Source organism: Eubalaena glacialis, chromosome 3, assembly GCF_028564815.1.
Source record: "Eubalaena glacialis isolate mEubGla1 chromosome 3, mEubGla1.1.hap2.+ XY, whole genome shotgun sequence".
NCBI lineage: Eukaryota > Metazoa > Chordata > Mammalia > Artiodactyla > Balaenidae > Eubalaena > Eubalaena glacialis.
The window spans coordinates 177,027,593-177,047,683 of NC_083718.1; the positions used below are offsets into that span (position 1 = coordinate 177,027,593).

Here is a 20,091-nt window from a genome sequence, read left to right on the forward strand (position 1 = left end):
ATCTAGATGGGTTATTTATTTATTTGTTTATTTATTTATTTATTTCTGCCTTGGGTCTTAGTTGTGACGTGCAGACTTCTCTCTAGTTGTGGCGTGCAGGCTCCAGAGTGTGTGGGCTCTGTAATTCCGGCACGCAGGCTCTCTAGTTGTGGCACACAGGCTCTAGAGCGTGCGGGCTCAGTAGTTGCAGCACGGGCTTAGTTGCCCTGCGGCATGTGGGATCTTAGTTCCCCGACCAGGGATCGAGCCTGCATCCCCTGCATTGGAAGGCGGATTCTTAACCACCGGACTACCAGGAAAGTCTCTAGATGGTATTTTAAAACCATGAGTTTGGGTGTGTCACCAAGGAAGTGTGTGTAGCTAGAGAAAAGGTCTAAGATCTGATTCCTGCAGCCCTTCAACATTTAGAGTTTGGGGAGACAAGGAGGAACTAGCAAAGGGGACTGAGAAGAAAGAGCCAGTGAGGTAAGAAAAACCAGGAGTAGGGTGTCCCAGAAGTCAAGTGAAGAAAGTTTTCATAGAAGGAAGAATGGTTAATTATATCAAACTTCCCAAGTAAGATGAGGACTAAGAATTGACATTTGATTGTGACAGCATTGATGGCATTAATGACTTTGACTGGAATGGTGCTAAAAGCCAGATTTGGAGAAGATTCAAGAGACTAAGGAGATGAGAAATTTGAGGCAGCAAGTATATATGGCTCTTTTGAGCAATTTTGCTACAAAGGGTAGCAGAGAAACGGGGCAATAGCTAGAAGGTGTTATAATCAAGATATATTTTTTATTTTAATTTAAATTTTAAGGGAGAAATTATAACATACTATGTGCTGATAGGTATGATCCACGTATAAAGGGGGAAATTCATGATAAAATTGTTGCCGGACCAAGTGTCCTTGAGTAAGAAAGAAAGGATGGGATCTAGCGCGTAAGTTACAGTATGAGGTAGATGTTCATTCGTATATCATTCAAAGATGAGCAGCTGTTGTGTCCCTGGTACTGTGTTCAGTGCTGGGAATAAAATGAGGATCAAGATGTGCGCTCTCTGCTCACATGGAAATTGAACCCTCTTGCTGATGTTATTCCCAGATAAGGATCTTGAGACTCACTGATTGAGAAACTCGCTCAAGGTAACTAAAATGTAGATTTGAATCCCACATAACTAAAAACTCACTGTTTCTCAAATTCTCCCTACCTTTAAGCTATCATCCTACTACACCAAGCCACCATCATCCCCTGCCCTATTAAGCTGACTGGTCAGCCTGTTTTTCCATACAGTCCACTTTCTATCCAGCTGCCAGAATATTCCTTTTTTTTTTTCTTTTAATTAATTAATTTTATTTTTGGCTGCGTTGGGTCTTGGTTGCTGTGCATGGGCTTTTCTCTAGTTGCGGCGAGCAGGGGCTACTCTTCGTTGCGGTGAGTGGGCTTCTCACTGCAGTGGCTTCTCTTGCTGTAGAGCACGGGCTCTAGGTGCGCGGGCTTCAGTAGTTGTGGCTCGCGGGCTCTAGAGTGCAGGCTCAGTAGTTGTGGTGCACAGGCTTCGTTGCTCCGCGGCATGTGGGATCTTCCCGGACCAGGGCTCGAACCCGTGTCCCCTGCATTAACAGGCGGATTCTTAACCACTGTGCCACCAGGGAAGCCCCAGAATATTCCTTTTAGAACATAGGTAATACTCAGTTATTTGTCTGCTCAAATCCTCTGTCTTCCTAAGAAATAAAACTCAAACTTCTAACCATGGTTTAACTTAATCTGGCCCCTGTTCTCCCTTTCCCATCACTGTCTCCTGTGTGGACATTTTATTTTATTTTAATTTTTTAAAATAAATAAGTATTTATTTATTTGGTTGCACCAGGTCTTAGTTGCAGCTGGTGGGCTCCTTAGGTGTGGCATGCAAACTCTTAGTTGCGGCATGCATGTGGGATCTAGTTCGCTGACCAGGGATCAAACCTGGACCCCCTGCATTGGGAGCGTGGAGTCTTACCCAGTGCGCCACCAGGGAAGTCCCAGATCTTTTATTTTAATCACTGGCCTATTTGCTGTTCTTCAGATATGTCAGTTGTACTCCCCATCTTTTTGTACTTGTTCTATCACCTTGGAATGCTCTTTCCTCAGATTTTTACTTAATTTTCTCTCTTAGGTCTCAGTTCAAATTCACCTTCTCAGGGAGGCCCTTCTATTAAAATACAACCTCTTCTTTCTTTATCCCTTTTCTTTGCTTTAAAAAAAAAAAATTTATTTATTTATTTGGCTGCGCCAGGTCTTAGTTGGGGCTCGCAGAACCTTTTTTTTTTTTTGTAGTTGTAGCATGTGGGATCTTTTAGTTGTGGCATGCGAACTCTTAGTTGCGACATGCATGTGAGATCTGACCAGGGATCGAACCCGGGCCCCCTGCATTGGGAATATGGAGTCTTAGCCACTGGACCACCAGGGAAGTCCCCCTTTTCTTTTTAAAATTTTTTAAAAATAAATTTATTTATTTTTGGCTGCGTTGGGTCTTCGTTGCTGTGTGTGGGCTTTCTCTAGTTTTGGCGGGCGGGGGCTACTCTTCATTGTGGTGTGCAGGCTTCTCATTGCGGTGGCTTCTCTTGTTGTGGAGCATGGGCTCGAGGCGCACGGGCTTCAGTAGTTGTGGCATGCGGGCTCAGTAGTTGTGGCGCACGGACTTAGTTGCTCTGTGGCATGTGGGATCTTCCCGGACCAGGGCTCGAACCCATGTCCCCTGCATTGGCAGGCGGATTCTTAACCACTGCACCACCAGGGAAGTCCCTTTGCTTTTATTTTACTTAGCCTTTAACACCTCCTGAAATCATATTGTTTATCTTTTAAATTTTTTTTGTCTATCAGTAGAATATAAGCCTCATTAATGCCTAGACCTGTCTGTGGTGTTCACTCTTATCTCTAGAATGTAGAAAAATACATGGCTTATGAGTCCACGTCTCGTGAGAGGTCTGGACAAGTTCTCTGAATAGGAAGGGAGCCAGTTATCTGTATAGGGTAGCATTATAGATTGGAGCGACTTCAGCTTATATTTAAAAAACAAATTGGATATGGATGGGAATGGGAGGGATTAAAAATATCTGAGGTTTTTATTTATGAGAGTATTATTTCCTCAGTCATCTTGGGGTGGAGGGGGGAGCAGAAATTAGGTTCTCCCAAGAGAAATGTGGGGAAAATCAGAGGAGCCGACTGACAAGGGTAGGTTTTAGTCATTTTGATTTTTGGATAAAGGAAACATTTGTTACAAATATATTATACCTTTATTGCAAAATATTTAGAAAATATAATAATGAAAATAAAATTAGAGTAGTTTTTTTCATGCATTGATGAAAACTTTTAATATTCTGATACATAGTCATTCTTATCTATACATACATTTATAATCAAAAAACAGAAATCGGCATTGCTAAACTTACTGATGATTTGGGGTAAAATCAGGACTACCAGAGGAAATGTTTAATAGGTAGTTGGAGATCTAGAATTAGGTCTTGGGATGTATGGGATGTATTGAGAGATGACTGTAGAGTTGTAGCCTTTGGGAATGGATATGATCCTTACGAGTGAAGAAAATACAGTGAATTATGGGAAATAGGGCCATAACTTTGGGAAACATGCAGATTATTATTAGATGGATAGACGAATCACCATGGAAAGGATAGAGGAGTAGTTAAAGATAAGACCAGGTTAGTGGAGGATTCTGAAAGCTTAAGGGAAGAGAATTTTCAGAAGATAAGATCACCAGTGTTAATGCTTGTTGAGAAGGCAAGGATGATGAGACTGAGGAAAGAAAGACTTCTGAATTTGGTCCTTAGAAGTCCATTAGTGACGTTAGGGCATACAGTTTAGTGACAGAAGAAGAAGCCAATTTTTAGAGAGTTAAAGAGAGCGTAGATGCAAGTGCTTTTCAGAGTGAGCTTTTATTAGAAAGATGGTTCTGTAGGGATGTCACTCAGATGATGCCTGATGTCTTATTTATACTTCTCGTAGCTGCACAGTACTAAGCATACAGTAGATGTGTTGAAAAGAATAACTGCATGAGTGAAATAAAACAGATATGGGCCATGTGTTCAAAGCATTTAAAAGTGAAAGGAAAGATATAGGCTAAAGAAGGGTTTTTTTTGTTTGTATTTTGTTTTGTTATGGGATATTTGGCATGTTTGAAGATGGAGGAACCACTGGGAAGGAAAGAATGCACTGAGCAAAATAGGACAGTTGAAGAGATGAAGATTTGGGATTATTTCCAGAAGAAGGTAGTGAGAAGAAATGGGCTTATTTATTAGGGTTAAGGAGCTAACCTTTTTTTGGAAAGGAGGTAAATTTCTGAGGTATAAAGGAAAGACGTGAAAATAGATGTTGAGAAAGGTTTTTAGCACTGAGAGGAAAGAATGTTAGGAAACCAATGGCTTTTCAGGTGATCTCCTTAGAATGAGGTTTAGTGAACGAGGATTGGAGACTTCAAGGAGGTAGACAAATGAGAATAGCTGTCGTGTGAGAACTGTGCTAGAGATTTAGAAGAAGACCTCAAGTTTTACCAGGTAGCAGTGAAGGTGAATCTGATTATTTTGAAAAGGATTGTCTTAAGATAGCACAACTGTAGTAGAGCTTAACACCAGAAACTTAATCTCTAGTAATAATATTGGCATCTTTTGGATTGCTATTATTATTACTTCATTAATCAGGTCATTTCAGAATATGAAATGTTGATGTAGATGAGTTTCACTAGAAAATTCATCTCATGCAAACACTAATTTACTCTTTAAGACTTTGTGTGTGGATTGCAAATGTTTTACCATAAAAGATTATTTTCAATGTTGCTGACATGGTGGAAATTTGAAGAAAATTGTAGTCTGATATTAAATACTGAGAGGGTTTTTGATTGTTCTAATTTATCATTTAATTTATCATTCTTATATAACTTAATCCTACTTACTATATAATTTTAACTAAGCACACAAAATCTTCAAATGTTGAAAAATTTTTTTCATACTTACTTAAAATGTAATATCCTGATAGAGAAAGGGATAGATTGAAGCACTGGAGTTTTTTTTTTTTAAGCCGCACAGCATGTGGGATCTTAGTTCCCTGACCAGGGATTGAACCCGCGCCCCCTGCATTGGAAGGGCCGAGTCTTAACCACTGGACCGCCAGGGAAGTCCCAGCACTGGAGTTCTAAGTAGTAAAGAATTTGGAGTTGAGGAGAAAATATGAGGAAGACCTCATCAATCTTTTTGTTCAATTATTGTTTTTATAAAAATGCAGAGGTATTTCCATGAAGATTCATACATGCCTTTTATTCTGTTTTTTTGTGAGAAAAAGACAAATTATAAAAATTCAAAATTTAGAGTTGTTACTACAAATGTTGCACACTTTTATTAATCATTTTCCATTTTTCAATATAGAATATTGTTCTATGTTGATGCCCTGAAAGTCATTATAATAAAAACTAAGGTTAGCTTTGCAAGATTCAAATTGTCCCCATTTTTCCTTAACCATCTTTCTGTCCCCACCCCCTAAAAAAAAGGCAACTAGGCTTTGTGGCTCTAAAATCAAATGCTTACATTGGGATTCTAACACAGAGGTTTTATTTCAGGTCTTTGTAGGTAAAATACCAAGAGATTTATATGAGGATGAGTTGGTGCCCCTTTTTGAAAAGGCTGGTCCCATTTGGGATCTACGTCTTATGATGGATCCACTGTCTGGTCAGAACAGAGGGTATGCATTTATCACCTTCTGTGGAAAGGAAGCTGCACAGGAAGCTGTTAAACTGGTATGTGATAAGCAAATGCCCACTGTCTAGCAAGTCATTATTTGAGAGAAATACCTCAATTAAAAACATTTGCAGTTAACATTGTTTCACTTTCTTTAGTTTTTGCTTTGAAAGTTTTTATATCGACTGAGTTGGTATGTGACTGTTGGCTATTTTTTTCTGATTATAAAAGTAAAAAAGAAATGAAAATACCCAAGAAATAAGGTGTTAGAGAAAGTCTCCCATATTTCTAAGAAGTTATTTATTAGAGTGATTAGTATCTAAAGTTTCATTGAATATTTGGCTTCTGCAGGTCTCTCTTTTGATCTTAGACAAAAATGTCAATTCTTGCTGTTAAACTTTAGGGTAGGATTCTTAAAGTGTGATGAAGTCTGGGATGGGTTCTGGGGAACATAACTGGGCAACAGTGACTTTTAGGACACAATTCAGGAAATGGCTGTGAATCTGTCTTGTTTTTGTCATAGCCTAATCATACAGTTTATTTTCTAAGTATATTCTTGTTCTTTTCTATCTTTTTGTTTCCAAGCCCTCCAGTTCTCTCTGTCTTTAATCTCTCTCTTTTTCTACTGTTTTATAACCAATCTAGTAATTTCCTTTCTGTAGGGCCTTTTACCCTTTGTACTTATTTCAGAGTAGTAGTAGTAGTATTAACAGTTATGCCAATTAACTATATCTTTGCTCCTGTTCTGTTAAGATACAACCCTCTCAGTAACCCACAATAGCAATATCATTGTTCCTTGGCATACTCTTTTGCCAGACAGCTAAAGGCCTCACTTAGTCTAGTTCTAGTTCTTCTAGAATGGTAACCTCTTTCACCAAGGCTTTTGGTTTTATTACTTGCCTCAAAATTAGTTCTACTTCTAGCTTGACCCAGATTTTAGTTTTTATTATGGACTTTTCCTTCCAGTTTGTTTATTTAGTACCGAGAAGTTTTCAAAGCTTTATTTCCTTGTTTCTGACAACATGTGGATGATTTTTTTGAAAAAATTACATATCTTTTAGTAAACTAATAGGTAAGTAGTGTTAAGCCATTAAAAAGCTAAAGTTTATCAAGGAAATCATCACCATAGCCATTTAAATGAAACATTTTTTATTCCTATCATTTCATATAATTTTATAAGTATTGTGTTTGGTATGTAGTTTCAGATGTTGGAATTCTGTGTTTTATGTAAAATGTGAAATTCTTCTAAATTTCTTTACATTGATTAAACATAGCTGGTGTTCTTTATATATTGTTATTTTGCCTGTGGCTTATCTATATCTAATTTCATCTCCAAGGGCAGATGAATGATCAGTCTCAGGTATTTTTTATGAAATTCTCTGGGAGAAAATCTTCAGATAGATAATACTGAAATATGAAATCAGATCTTTTTAAAGATAAAGTGAATAGCAGTGAAGGTTAAAACTAAAACGAGAGGCTGTAACAAGTTTAAAAATACACATTTTATGTTACGGCAAGCATGAGGGAACTCAGTGAGTTCATTAAGCAGGGAGTGTTTGACCTTAAATTGTTCAATTTTTTAGATTGAGATCAGTTGTTCTGAGTTTGGGGTGGTTGTGGGGTGTCTGGTTCTTTTCTTCCTTTCAGTGTGACAGCTATGAAATTCGCCCTGGTAAACACCTTGGAGTGTGCATTTCTGTGGCAAACAACAGGCTTTTTGTTGGATCAATTCCGAAGAATAAGACTAAAGAAAACATTCTCGAAGAATTCAGTAAAGTCACAGGTAAAACAAAAATGTATTTAGAAATTAGTTTTGGGAAATCTGTGGTACTATTTATAAGTGCAAAAAAATGAGGTGTATCTTAATCTAAGAATTCACATGTCTATTCAGTGTCTAAATTGCCTCCTTTCTTCTTTTTAGTGGTTTGGACTAAGCAGCTTCCCTCATAGCCTCAATTTCTTGGAATGTCCTCTTTACTTTGCCTTAATTGAACGCTAGCTTTTGACACAGTCTTTGCCCTGGTAGCCCTCAAGTGAAGGAAGGCTTTTCCCCCTTGACATTCAGTGTGCTTTAGGACTAAGGGGGTGAGAGTTCTTAATCCGCCTTCTTCCTCTTACCTTGTCTAGATCAGATTTTTCCAGATTTCCAATTCTAAATCCATGGAAGTGATTGAAAAGAACATTTTATATCACAGATTTATATACATTTATATATAACTGAAACAAAATTTAACAAAATTATATTTTCGCTTACTGCATATGATTTAGTCTGACATTTCCTATTCCATTTCATTGTTTTAAATGCTAATGGAGATCCACTAATGCTAGCTGCATTTAAAAAAACACTTTTACACCATTACTTCTCCATCCCATATAAAAACCATTATTTCTTTACATTTTTGTCATCCAGACATATACTACAGATAAACAATCCTTTCCCCTTCCTTCAAGCTGTCACCTGTTGCTCTTCTGGTTTCAGTCTTGCATTAATTGAAGATTTTTTCTGGTTCACAGTCTTTCTCTTCTGCCCGAAATTGACTTATTGTTAGGACTTTTAACATCTATGTGGATGAACCATCCAATGCTGTAACCTCCTAGTTTTATGACTGCCTCATCTCTGGTCCTTCACTTCAGCTCCCCCACATCCAAATCACATTCTGGATCTTGCTGCTAGGAGTAAAATCTAAGCACTCTTAAGGATATGGATGGTATTTAAAAGTAGGGACCACCTAGAAAGAACATATATGGAAAGATGAGGGTACAGGACTAAGACCAGAGGTACACCAGTTTTAAGCAATTACTTTTATTCTTGGTAAAAATAGTAACTTTTAAAAAGTTAGATTCAAGGATGATTTTTGGTCATGATTAGTTGTTGAGTGTTCTCTTGGATTTATATTATAATTTGGTTTTTAAGTTCCTTGGTAGTATTTTCATAAATTTTAAGCTCACGTTATGTCAAACACGCTAAAACATTGTTGTATGTCAGAATACAGTAGTTGGACTTGTTTATGGCTGTACCTTCAGGATCCCTAAAATTTAAAAGGGAACATAAAATACTGTCCCTAGCTCCATATCTAATAACGCTGATTTAATTGTCTACTAGGTAATTAGCAAATCATTTTGAGGCTTCTTCAGTTATTTTTTACTCTTCGGCAAGTGGATTTAGGTCTGCCTAATCGCTAAATGTGTGGTGGATGCTTTTGGCTTATATATCTGGCTGTTGGTTTAACAGAGGGTTTGGTGGACGTTATTCTCTATCATCAACCCGATGACAAAAAGAAGAATCGGGGGTTCTGCTTCCTTGAGTATGAGGATCACAAGTCAGCAGCACAAGCCAGACGCCGGCTGATGAGTGGAAAAGTAAAAGTATGGGGAAATGTAGTTACAGTTGAATGGGCTGACCCTGTGGAAGAACCAGATCCAGAAGTCATGGCTAAGGTAAATGCAATTGCTTGGGTTGGGGGTGCGGTTGTCATTTAAATTTTGTACTCAGAATAATGCTCGAATATTTCAAATTTTACAGTAAATACAAATTGTAGCCCTTGATCTTAACCATTTAGACACCAAATTTAACAGTCTGTCTTGGTATCCAGCAATTTCCATTAACCATTCCTTTTTCTGCAGAATAAATGTGTAAAAGGAACTGAAATGAAATCCCTTCAATTAAGTGTTTGTTTAGTGCTAGGCACTATGAGAGATACAAAGGTAAAAAAGTTAAGAAGAAAAGAAAAAAGACAAGGTCTTACTGAATAAAGAGAGAAGTAATGTTCTGGTGATTATGAGTTAGAATCTTCATTGACCATACTATGACTTTTATTACATGGCCATGAACTATGTTTCATTGAGATTTATAGTTTACTTTCCTTTTTCTTTTTTTAAAGCTTTTCTTTTTTAATGATCAAGCTCCCTTAGAGTATTGTCTCCATGAAGACAGGCAAAGGGTTATCACGTTTGCTGTTATACAGTAGTGGCAAAATATGCATGGCAAGTCCTGTAGCGGGCCCTCACTTTCCTCCTAAGTCCTGTACTTGCATTGCCAGGATCTTTGCCTGGTAAAGGATGGTTCCAAGAGTTCTGGTTCTTAGGCTTTCCTCTGGGAGACTCCTGGGGTTGAAGGGACACATCTGAAGTTGCATCTCTGCTGCTTTTAGTGAGTTTTCGAGTATTTTGGTGTATGTCTCTTTCCTTTTCGGAGGCAGCAACTCTATGGATGGTGATAAATCAGTGGTTGGATTATTCTGGACTGAGAAGTCTTTTCCTCAAGCTTTTTATTCCAGATTCTGAGGAGACAGTCCTCACTCTTGATTAGTTTGGAGGAGAGCCCTGGTTTATACTAGCATGGTAAAAGTTTTTGTAAGCAAAAGCATTTTTGGATTAAGCAAAGAAGATTCATTGAGAATGAACTGGAGAGACTCAGATGTGTCGCTCACTCTTTTTCTCATATTCTTTGAGTAGATAGGTGTCAAGGAAAGGGACTGGGAATCTAAAGAGCCCTGATTTTTTATTTTTATTTATTACTAGCTTGATTTTAATTCCACTTGTTTCTTCTCCTAATACAATTGTGACTTTGAGCAAACTTACTGAATTTGGACGTTATCTATTTTATTGGAGTTGGATAAATCTCTTTACAAGATCTCTTACAACTTTGAATCTACCTTGTAGAAACTGACTGTAGCCTGTATTGCATTTCCTATAAAAACATTTTAAAAATAGCTTATAGATTGAGAGGGGAATAACATCCCCAGAATATCTAAAGTATAGCTAGTAATTTGCTTATTCGACCACTTTTCACATACCTCTGGTAACCTTTCAGATTGAAATTCATCCTAAATCTTTTTATAAGATTAGAAAAACCTCATGATTTTATTCTAGTAACTATTCTTCCTGGATCAAAAACAAGTTTCAGGATGAAAAGGAAGCCTCTATAAACTTGAACAATGCCGATTTGAATAAACTTGATTGAATAATGCTCCTTTATTGTTTTCTATTCCGGGGTTGGGCAAGGGGGAGTATACCCAATAGTGTAAAGCTTCTGCTGTTGATTCACTGTATCAGTGTTATCATTCATTGAAGATTTTTTTGCCAAGTTGGGTCATTTTTATAATCAACCAGAACCAAAGAGCCTAAATGTATCTTTCTTTCTTTTTTTTTTAATTTTTATTTTTATATTGGATTATAGTTTGATTTACGGTGTTATGTTAGTTTCAGGTGTACATAAATATATCTTTCTTAAAGGGACCTTTTTCCTATTGAATGTTTTAAACACAGTTTCAACTAGTAATTTTTATATAGGATGCTTTGGTTTCATCTCAGAAAAGAATAAAAGATCCATGTTGAGTTTAAAAAAAAAGGTAAATAAACCAATTGGAGGCCTGTCTAATGTAGAATTAGACTTCAGTATGACAGCATTGAGAAAGATAAAGGGTGTAATGATAGAGGTGGAAAATTTTCCTCCCTTGAATTAATGTCTTCTCCCCAAATCCTTTTTACTCAGATAGCCCTTTATCTGAGGCGACAGTTTGTTCGGTAGGTGTGTTAATTTTTTTTTTGAATGAGTAATGTATTTCCTTAGTTCACAAATCAAAATTATACATAGAAATTCATCCTAAATCCTAAGTAGGAAGTCCTACTTCCACCTCTAGCCCCATCTACCATGTCCTCCTTGTCTCTTGTAGACATCCAGTGTTAATGGTCTCTGGTTTGTCCTTTTAGTGCTTCCTTGGACAAACACAGGCAAATATTAGTATATATTCTTTCCTTCCCTACTTGCACAAATGGTTACTGGTAGCTGTATTAATGATCTATGTTTGCTTTATTCACTGTCATATTTCATCTCTAAGGAAGTATACTGTTATTATATGTACCACTAAGAAATTATAAAATGCTACCAATTAAACTATGACAAGTGCTTATCTGTCACATTGACTGTAAATTGGATCCCTATTTGGAGGTATAAAAATGGGGAAAAAAATCTTAGCAACAGTGTATCCTCACATTTTTTTCAAAGTAGCTCTTAGAGCTCTTCTTAATTTTTTGACTACATAATTTTCCGTTTTGTAGATGTACCATAGTATATTCAACCAGCTGGGCATTGGATGTTTCTAATCTTTTGTTATTATAGTACTCCAATGAGTAAGCTTATATCGTTTCAGTTAATTCAAGTGCAAATATATCTGTAGGATAGATTCTTGAGGATAGAATTGTGGGCCAAAGGGTAAATGCATCTGTAATTATTAAGATATTGACCATATTCTCTGTAGGAGGTGTACTTGTATTCTGCTCCCCACCAGCAGAATACAACAGGCTGATGTTCCTCATCCTTGTCAAAAGAGGATAGGATCAAACTTCTGGGTTTTGCCAAATCTCATAACAAATGGTACCTCAAAGCTGTTATGATTTGCTTCTCTTTACTAAGCATGCGTGAGTTTACGTTTTTTATACATTTAAGGACCATTTGTGTTTCTTTGTATGAACCATGTATTCATGAATTTTGTCTATCTTTCCATTCATTTTGTTTTTCTGTTGATCTTTTTCTTATTTTCTGGAGCTCTGATATGAAAGAGATTAACTCTTTGTGATATAAGTTGTTTTCTGAGTTTTCTTATGGTATTTTTCTACTGTGTAGAAGTCATTTCTTTTCAGTAGTTGAATTTTTCAGTCCTTCGTAGTTTATAGATTTTAAGTCACAAAGCCTTCTCCAAGTGCAGTGTTACATAAAGGAATTGCCTTTATTTTCTTCTAATACTTTCAACATCTCCCCCTTTTAAATTTTTTATCTATTTGGACTTTATCCCGGTGTATAGTGTGAGGTATGGATCCAATTTTCATCTTTATTCAGATTAACACTACACTGATTAAATGATTTAAGCATTGAATTGATAGAGTTTGTTATGTCTAGTAGGGCTAGTCTCTAAATTTTGTTCTTATTTTTTTCCTGGCTCTTCCTGCTTGTTTATTTTTTCATATGAACTTTAGAATCAGCACATCCAGTTCTGGGGGGTAAAAACAAAAACTTGTTGTTTTAGGGGGACTTAGGGACCATATTAAATTTGTAAATTAACTTAGTAATAAATATATTTTGGTTCCTTGAAGGTCCTGTTCACAGTATTAGTTACTTTTAACGACATGGCAGGAGAAGGAACTGATAATTTATATAAATTGGTAACTAATAGAATCATTTTCTTGGTACTTTTCATACTTTCTATCATAGCACTTTTTTTTTTAATTGAAGTATAGTTGATTTACAATGTTTTGCCAGTCTCTGCTGTACAGCAGAGTGACTCGGTTATACACATATATACAATTTTTTAAATATTCTTTTGTATTATGGTTTATCACAGGATGTTGAATATAGTTCCCTGTGCTATACAGTAGGACCTTGTTTATCCATTCTACATGTGATAGTTTGCACCTACCAACCCCAAACTCCCAGTCCATCCCTTCCCCCCGCCCCCCGACCCCAGCCCTTGGCAACCACAAGTCTGTTCTTCACGTCTATATCACAGGACTTTTTTTTTTTTTTAACACTTCCATAAATTGCCATTTATTTTCTTTATAATCTTAACATTTTAGTAGATTTACAATACCGTATTTTTGAAGTTTTGTATACTTTTTTTTAAGCATTAATCTATATACCATTTACCTTACTAAAAATAGTGTACAGAAATACAGTAGCACAGTATCATTAGCCTCCAAGTTACAATATACTTCTTTTTTTTTTCATACACACACACACTGTATTTTATTTTTACAAGAGATAAACTGACACCAAGCATTGTAAATGGATGACCACAACAAAAGCAACAATGATTGCAATTACCAAACACGAAACACACTCATACTATGTTCTAATATTGACATTCAGTCCCCAGTAATCCTCCACTGTAACAGCTCCTTTACTTTGCAGTGAAAATTGATTTGTATATTTTTTGCCTCTCAGTCCTTGTGGGATTTTTTTTTCTTTTTTTTTCTTTAAACAGAAAGTCACAAAAATTATAATCATCCTCATCAGTTTGCTCAGTCCCATGTAATTAATTTATTTTTCATCTTGATCTTTTGTTAGCACTTTTATGAATTCATCAGTTTTCCATTAGAGTTCTGAAAATGCTTATTTATTCAGTTCAGCAGTATAGTCAGTTACCAGATCACAGCACTTTTAACACTTAATGTTTTAGAGAAGAAAAGCCTATGCCATGAAGATAAGAAGAAATACTTTAATATAGGACTTCAGCTAAAATTAAGTAGCCAATGCCAATTTGTATATTTGTTATATTAGGTGAAAGTTTTATTTGTGAGAAACTTGGCTACTACAGTGACAGAAGAAATATTGGAAAAGTCGTTTTCTGAATTTGGAAAACTTGAAAGAGTGAAGAAGTTGAAAGATTATGCATTTGTTCATTTCGAAGACAGAGGAGCAGCTGTTAAGGTAGAAAATTTAAAATTTTGTTTTTTGATACTTGAATTTTGTTGAAACTTGCTAAACACATAAAGTGACTTTAAAAACAAATAAAATTGTTTTCAGCTTTTACCGAACTCTGGAACTTTCTTTTAATAATCTCTGTGAAGTGGTAGTAGTATAACAGGTAAGACTCCATATTTCAAAGCCTGATTATTACTAACTGGGTTTGTGATCTCAGGCAAGTTATTTTTAATCTCCGTATTATTTTTGTAAGCCTAAGGTTTGATAGCATGATACCTTGGAAATGTTACAAGGAATAGTAATTAGCTGGTGTAAATACTAAAATGGTAATGAGTGTATCGTAACTACTTTGTTTACCTTGGTTTGTGGACCTATGAATGGAACTGAGCAGTGTACATGGCTTCATACCTAGTACAACACATTTAATTCAGTAGCTGTGCTCTGAGGGAATGGTTAGTTCTTCATAGTTTTGCCTTTCTTTAGTCATTTTAGAATTCTCATAGTATTGACTGTGTTTTGCCAGTTTCAGTAGTTGTTAGAAATATTTCTTGCATGGAGTAGTTAATTTATTTGTTGATGATAGTATTGAAAAGTGTGAAAAAAGTCTTTTCATACGGTGTCTAGAACATATAACCCGAATACTCTGCTGCTTTCTGATGATAATGGATCAGCACCATCCTTAGTGGGTGAAATTTCAGGTTTCTTCTTCCTCTTGTTCCTCTCTCCTTTCTGGGGGAAGGCGGGGGAGGGGTGGAGGGGAGGGGGATGACAAAACAAAAGACAAGACAAAATAAAAGCTTTTTTATGTAATTGGGGAGATAGATCTGAAATCCTTGGTGACTCAGGCCTGGTTCTTTTTCTACATGTTCTGTCGGTTAAAGTGATGCCACCTCTAATTTGAGCAGTTTTTGTTTCCTGCTCAGGGTACTGCTTTAAAATGTGCCTTATAGAATCTTTGACTAGTTAGAATTTATTGGTTTGCTTTTTCATGGAAGCTAATTAGTGAGACAATATTGCTTATAAAATTCACAGCTTAATACAGAATTTAATGTGTGGCTTCTGAATTGCCAATGGTACGAAGGACAGATAACTAATACATTTATACCTTCTAAATACTCCTTTTGAATCAGTTGGTATTAAATAACTGGTTGTTCGTAATTTAAAATAATTTTCAAGGGTGGTTTGCCAAAGAAGTCTCTGAAATTATAAGATTTCTAGCTCAGTAACTGGAAATCAGAGGATGGCCAGAGGGGAGAGTAGACAGATGCTCCATTCTTTTGTTTATACCAGGAAGCTTTTATAGACTCATTTAGTTGCTTCAGTTGAAGCAGCCAAAAGCTAAGGTGGTAAAGGGGAAAAACTAGTTAGAGGAAGATACTGATTTAATCTTTGTCTAGATACTTGTAAAGCACTAAATGTTCTTTATGGATAGAGCATTTTATTATGTATATCCAGAGAGGAAAAGGTTGTATAGGGAACAGAAAAGCTGTGGTGAGGAGGTGATACTTTGTTACTGAGTTACCTGAACCCTGAACCCTATGGCAGAGGCCATTAGGTGGAACTACATAAATAAAAAACTAGAGCCTAGAATACTTTTGATTACTGCTTTCCAGGTGAGTACTTGAATCTTCATTAGTTCAGGCCTTTGCTAGGCTTTGTGCTTTTAACTATTCAGGCAAAGTATGTTCCAGGTTAAGCATTGTGGGGCTTTTTTTGGTCAGTATCTTATTGAATTTCACTGATAACCTCATTTATGTTTCAAATCCTTAAAATTTTTATAGAACAACAGTTTAAGACCTACATGTTGAATGCCACATGTTTGTTTAAAAATTTGAATCCTGAAAAGTTTGTTACTACTGGCACTTTTTCCAGATGTGAATTTGCTGCTTTGGTTTGGCTAAGCTTGGAAGTTATTTGGAATTAAGTTTTTGGATTTAAGTAGCAGCAACAGGCAGCTCTCTGGCAATCTTTTATCTTTTTTTAATTTATTTTAATTTTAAATTATTTATTTATTTATTCATTTATTTAATTTTTGGCTGCATTGGGTCTTCGCTGCTGCACGCGGGTTTTTTCTGGTTGCTGAGAGTGGGGGCTACTCTTCGTTGTGGTGTGCGGGCTTCTCATTGCGGTGGCTTCTCTTGTTGCGGAGCACAGGCTCTAGGCGCCTGGGCTTCAGTAGTTGTGGCACACAGGCTTCAGTAGTTGTGGCTCGCGGGCTCTAGAGCGCAGGCTCAGTAGTTGTGGCGCACGGGCTTAGTTGCTCCGCGGCATGTGGGATCTTCCCTGACCAGGGCTCGAACCCGTGTCCCCTGCATTGGCAGGCGGATTCTTAACCACTGCGCCACCAGGGAAGCCCCAGTCTTTTATCTTTTTAAATATAATGGTAGGACATCAGTTTTGTTCTCAACATAATTTACACATAAGAAAGTAAGATTGAGGGGAACAAGTACTTTCTTTGTGTATTTTTTTTTAACTTGGTGGGTATATTCATCTTGCAAATTAAAATAGTTGTGAAGTAAATTGCTTATCAAGTGTATTAATGGCACAGATATGTTTGTTATGTTTAAAGTACTGTTATGTGTAAAGTAAATTTATTTCCTAATTTTGTATAGGCCATGGATGAAATGAATGGCAAAGAAATAGAAGGGGAAGAAATTGAAATAGTCTTAGCCAAGCCACCAGACAAGAAAAGGAAAGAGCGCCAAGCTGCTAGACAGGCCTCCAGAAGCACTGCGTGAGTCTACATTTTAGTAAATACATCTTTGAACAGAGAATAACTTGATAACAGAGATCAGGTAATTTAAAAAGTCAGGAAGAGTCTTGAAGCAAACTAACTTGTTTTTTCTTTTCTCCCTTCCCTCCATTGCTAGGTATGAAGATTATTACTATCACCCTCCTCCTCGTATGCCACCTCCAATTAGAGGTCGGGGTCGTGGTGGGGGGAGAGGTGGATATGGCTACCCTCCAGATTACTATGGCTATGAAGATTACTATGATGATTACTATGGTTATGATTATCACGACTATCGTGGAGGCTATGAAGATCCCTACTACGGCTATGATGATGGCTATGCAGTAAGAGGAAGAGGAGGAGGAAGGGGAGGGCGAGGTGCTCCACCACCACCAAGGGGGCGGGGAGCACCACCTCCAAGAGGTAGAGCTGGCTATTCACAAAGGGGGGCACCTTTGGGACCACCAAGAGGCTCTAGGGGTGGCAGAGGGGGTCCTGCACAACAGCAGAGAGGCCGTGGTTCCCGTGGATCTCGGGGCAACCGTGGGGGCAATGTAGGAGGCAAGAGAAAGGCAGATGGGTACAACCAACCTGATTCCAAGCGCCGTCAGACCAACAACCAACAGAACTGGGGTTCCCAGCCCATCGCTCAACAGCCGCTTCAGCAAGGTGGTGACTATTCTGGTAACTATGGTTACAATAATGACAACCAGGAATTTTATCAGGATACTTATGGGCAACAGTGGAAATAGACAAGTGAGGGCTTGAAAATGATACTGGCAAGATACGATTGGCTCTAGATCTACATCCTTCAAAAACAAAATTGGCTTATCTGTTTCATCTTTAAGTAGCAATTTGCTGCCATTTGTATTGGGCTGAAGAAATCACTATTGTGTATATACTCAAGTCTTTTTATTTTTTCCTCTTTTCATAAATGCTCTTGGACATTATTGGGCTCGCAGAGTTCCCTTATTCTGGGAGTTACAATGCTTTTATCCTTTCAGGCTTCATTTTAGCTTCAAAACAAGCTGAGCACACTGTTAAATCATGATTTTGCAGAACCTTTGGTTTTGGACAGCTTCATTTTTTGGATTTGGGATAGATTACCTAGCAGTATGGAGTATGCTGTAAATAAAAATACAAGCTAGTGCTTTGTCTTAGTAGTTTTAAGAAATTAAAGCAAACAAATTTAAGTTTTCTTGTATTGAAAATAACCTATGATTGTATGTTTTGCATTCCTAGAAGTAGGTCAACTGTGTTTTTAAATTGTTATAACTTCACACCTTTTTGAAATCTGCCCTACAAAATTTGTTTGGCTTAAACGTCAAAGCCGTGACAATTTGTTCTTTGATGTGATTGTATTTCCAATTTCTTGTTCATGTAAGATTTCAATAAAACTCAAAAATCTATTCAAAACATTACCTATTTCAAATTCAATTGTGTCCTAAAACATTATTTTATTCGTAATCCTTGCAAGGAATATTGTTTTCAAACTATAACTGCCTATGTGAGTGATCAAATTCATGCAAAATTTCTTGTCTATTCCAGTAGGTATCGTGGATATCAGACTGAGAATTAGACTAAATTCTAGTATTTATTCCAAATAGCACTGCACTGATTGATGTTCTCTCATAGTCTTTTCTAATTTGGCAATTTTATCCTTTATTTTTATTAAAAACAGGTTCAAAGGCTTTTGAACATTCTTGCAGGCATTGGATAATTTGCGTTAAATAAAATGGGGTTGGGGAAGCAGACTGCAATTTATTTTGACCCACATTCTTTCTATAAAGGATAATTTGTTGTCTGAAGACCTTATTTGCTGGAGTGAATGTACATAACAGGAAAAAATGTTAGTACTGTGGCGTCAATTGCTCTGCGGACTAAACTTCATGTAAACTTTTAGTATACGTGATTGTGACTACCACTTCAGTTACTGGTTTAGGAATATAATTTCCTATTGCTATGTAAATTTACTCTGAGAAACACTCATGCCTTATTAAGAGAGGCTTAAAAATATCCAGTAGTCCTACTTCTGCTTTCTGTTAATAACCTCTTATTTTAATTTTTTTTACTACTCGAATGGCTGAAGTTTTGTTGGCCAAGTCATAGCATCTATTTCCATTTCCTTTAGAAATTCTGATTTATTGTAACTACTTTTTTTTGCTTGAGAATAAAAGGAACAAAAGAATCTGACCCTAACAGTGCAAAAAACTCTATCACTTTCAAATTACCAATAAAATTTTCCCTTCTATTCTATTCTTAGGTGGATCTAAAATGTTTTTAAATTATAAAAATAAGCCATTGGAGAATAATTAAAATGGGCACACCTTTATTTTGTGTTTTGTTCTTGTTTGGTGTCTTTTATGACAGGAGTATTAGATTTCAAAATTATAAGCCACTTAATTCCTTGTGAGCTCAGGTAGATCATATTTTGGGTTTCATGGCTTCTCTTTTGACTTTGAGGAGGAAAATGAATATTTGCTGATGAAAGTCAATATATCTGATTTCTCTTTAAAAGTACACTTATTACATAGTACAGTAAGTTAACAGACCTCGTTAATATTCCTTTTATGTTTTGGAAGCTGATAAAGGAATTATATTTAATTGCTGTGTATAGTAGTGTCAAGTTAACATGGGTATCTATTCGATGAAGCTTAGATCTGGTTGTTTTTCTTATGCCCATGTGTGCAAGTAAAGACACCAAACATTCTTTAAATTCTGCCTTTAAACTTTGAAAATACAATTTGAAGCTATAACTATAAATCTAAATTAGACTTAAGTAAAACCTTGATTTTTCTTGGAAAGAAGAGAGGATCTAGAAATAAAATTTGAATTGTTTGTATTTCTTACAACTTAGATGTTACCAGCTACAAAGTTCTTAGGAACAAAATTAGGAATGGGAATAGAAGTGATTCTGAAAAAGTAATATATGTGCTTCCCCCGCCCATCCTAAAATATAAACCCTAGCAAGAACATAAGAATCAAACCTAGGTTCCCTGTCAAAATCCTTTTCTTTAATTACAAATTATATTTCGCTCTCACCAATTAAAAATATATCTATAGAGGTGTCCCTCTAATATTGCCTTATAGGTTTTTTAACAGACAGACAAAACTTTATAAGCATTAAATCTCACTCTAGAGCTTTTCCCTTGTTGATGTCTTCTTGTAAGCTATTACGAGAAAATAGCTTCAGAGCTTAAATTTTCACAGAAGTAAATTTAACAATCTAAATAATAT

General features: G+C 36.4%; 1 protein-coding gene across 3 annotated transcripts in view; it reads left to right on the forward strand.

The window, feature by feature from the left end:
* Nucleotides 1-18,216, forward strand: part of HNRNPR (heterogeneous nuclear ribonucleoprotein R) — a 33,952-nt gene extending 15,736 nt beyond the window's left edge. For 2 of the 3 annotated variants that reach the window (XM_061184760.1, XM_061184761.1), the window contains exons 6-11: nt 5,587-5,763; nt 7,352-7,487; nt 8,937-9,142; nt 13,980-14,129; nt 16,736-16,857; nt 16,994-18,216. In XM_061184760.1, coding sequence (XP_061040743.1) covers nt 5,587-5,763; nt 7,352-7,487; nt 8,937-9,142; nt 13,980-14,129; nt 16,736-16,857; nt 16,994-17,606 — 1,404 coding nt within the window. In that variant the 3' untranslated portion in view covers nt 17,607-18,216. The remainder of the gene's footprint in view (nt 1-5,586; nt 5,764-7,351; nt 7,488-8,936; nt 9,143-13,979; nt 14,130-16,735; nt 16,858-16,993) is intronic. The other variant, XM_061184762.1, reaches the window with a different exon arrangement.
* Nucleotides 18,217-20,091: the final 1,875 nt, after the last annotated feature.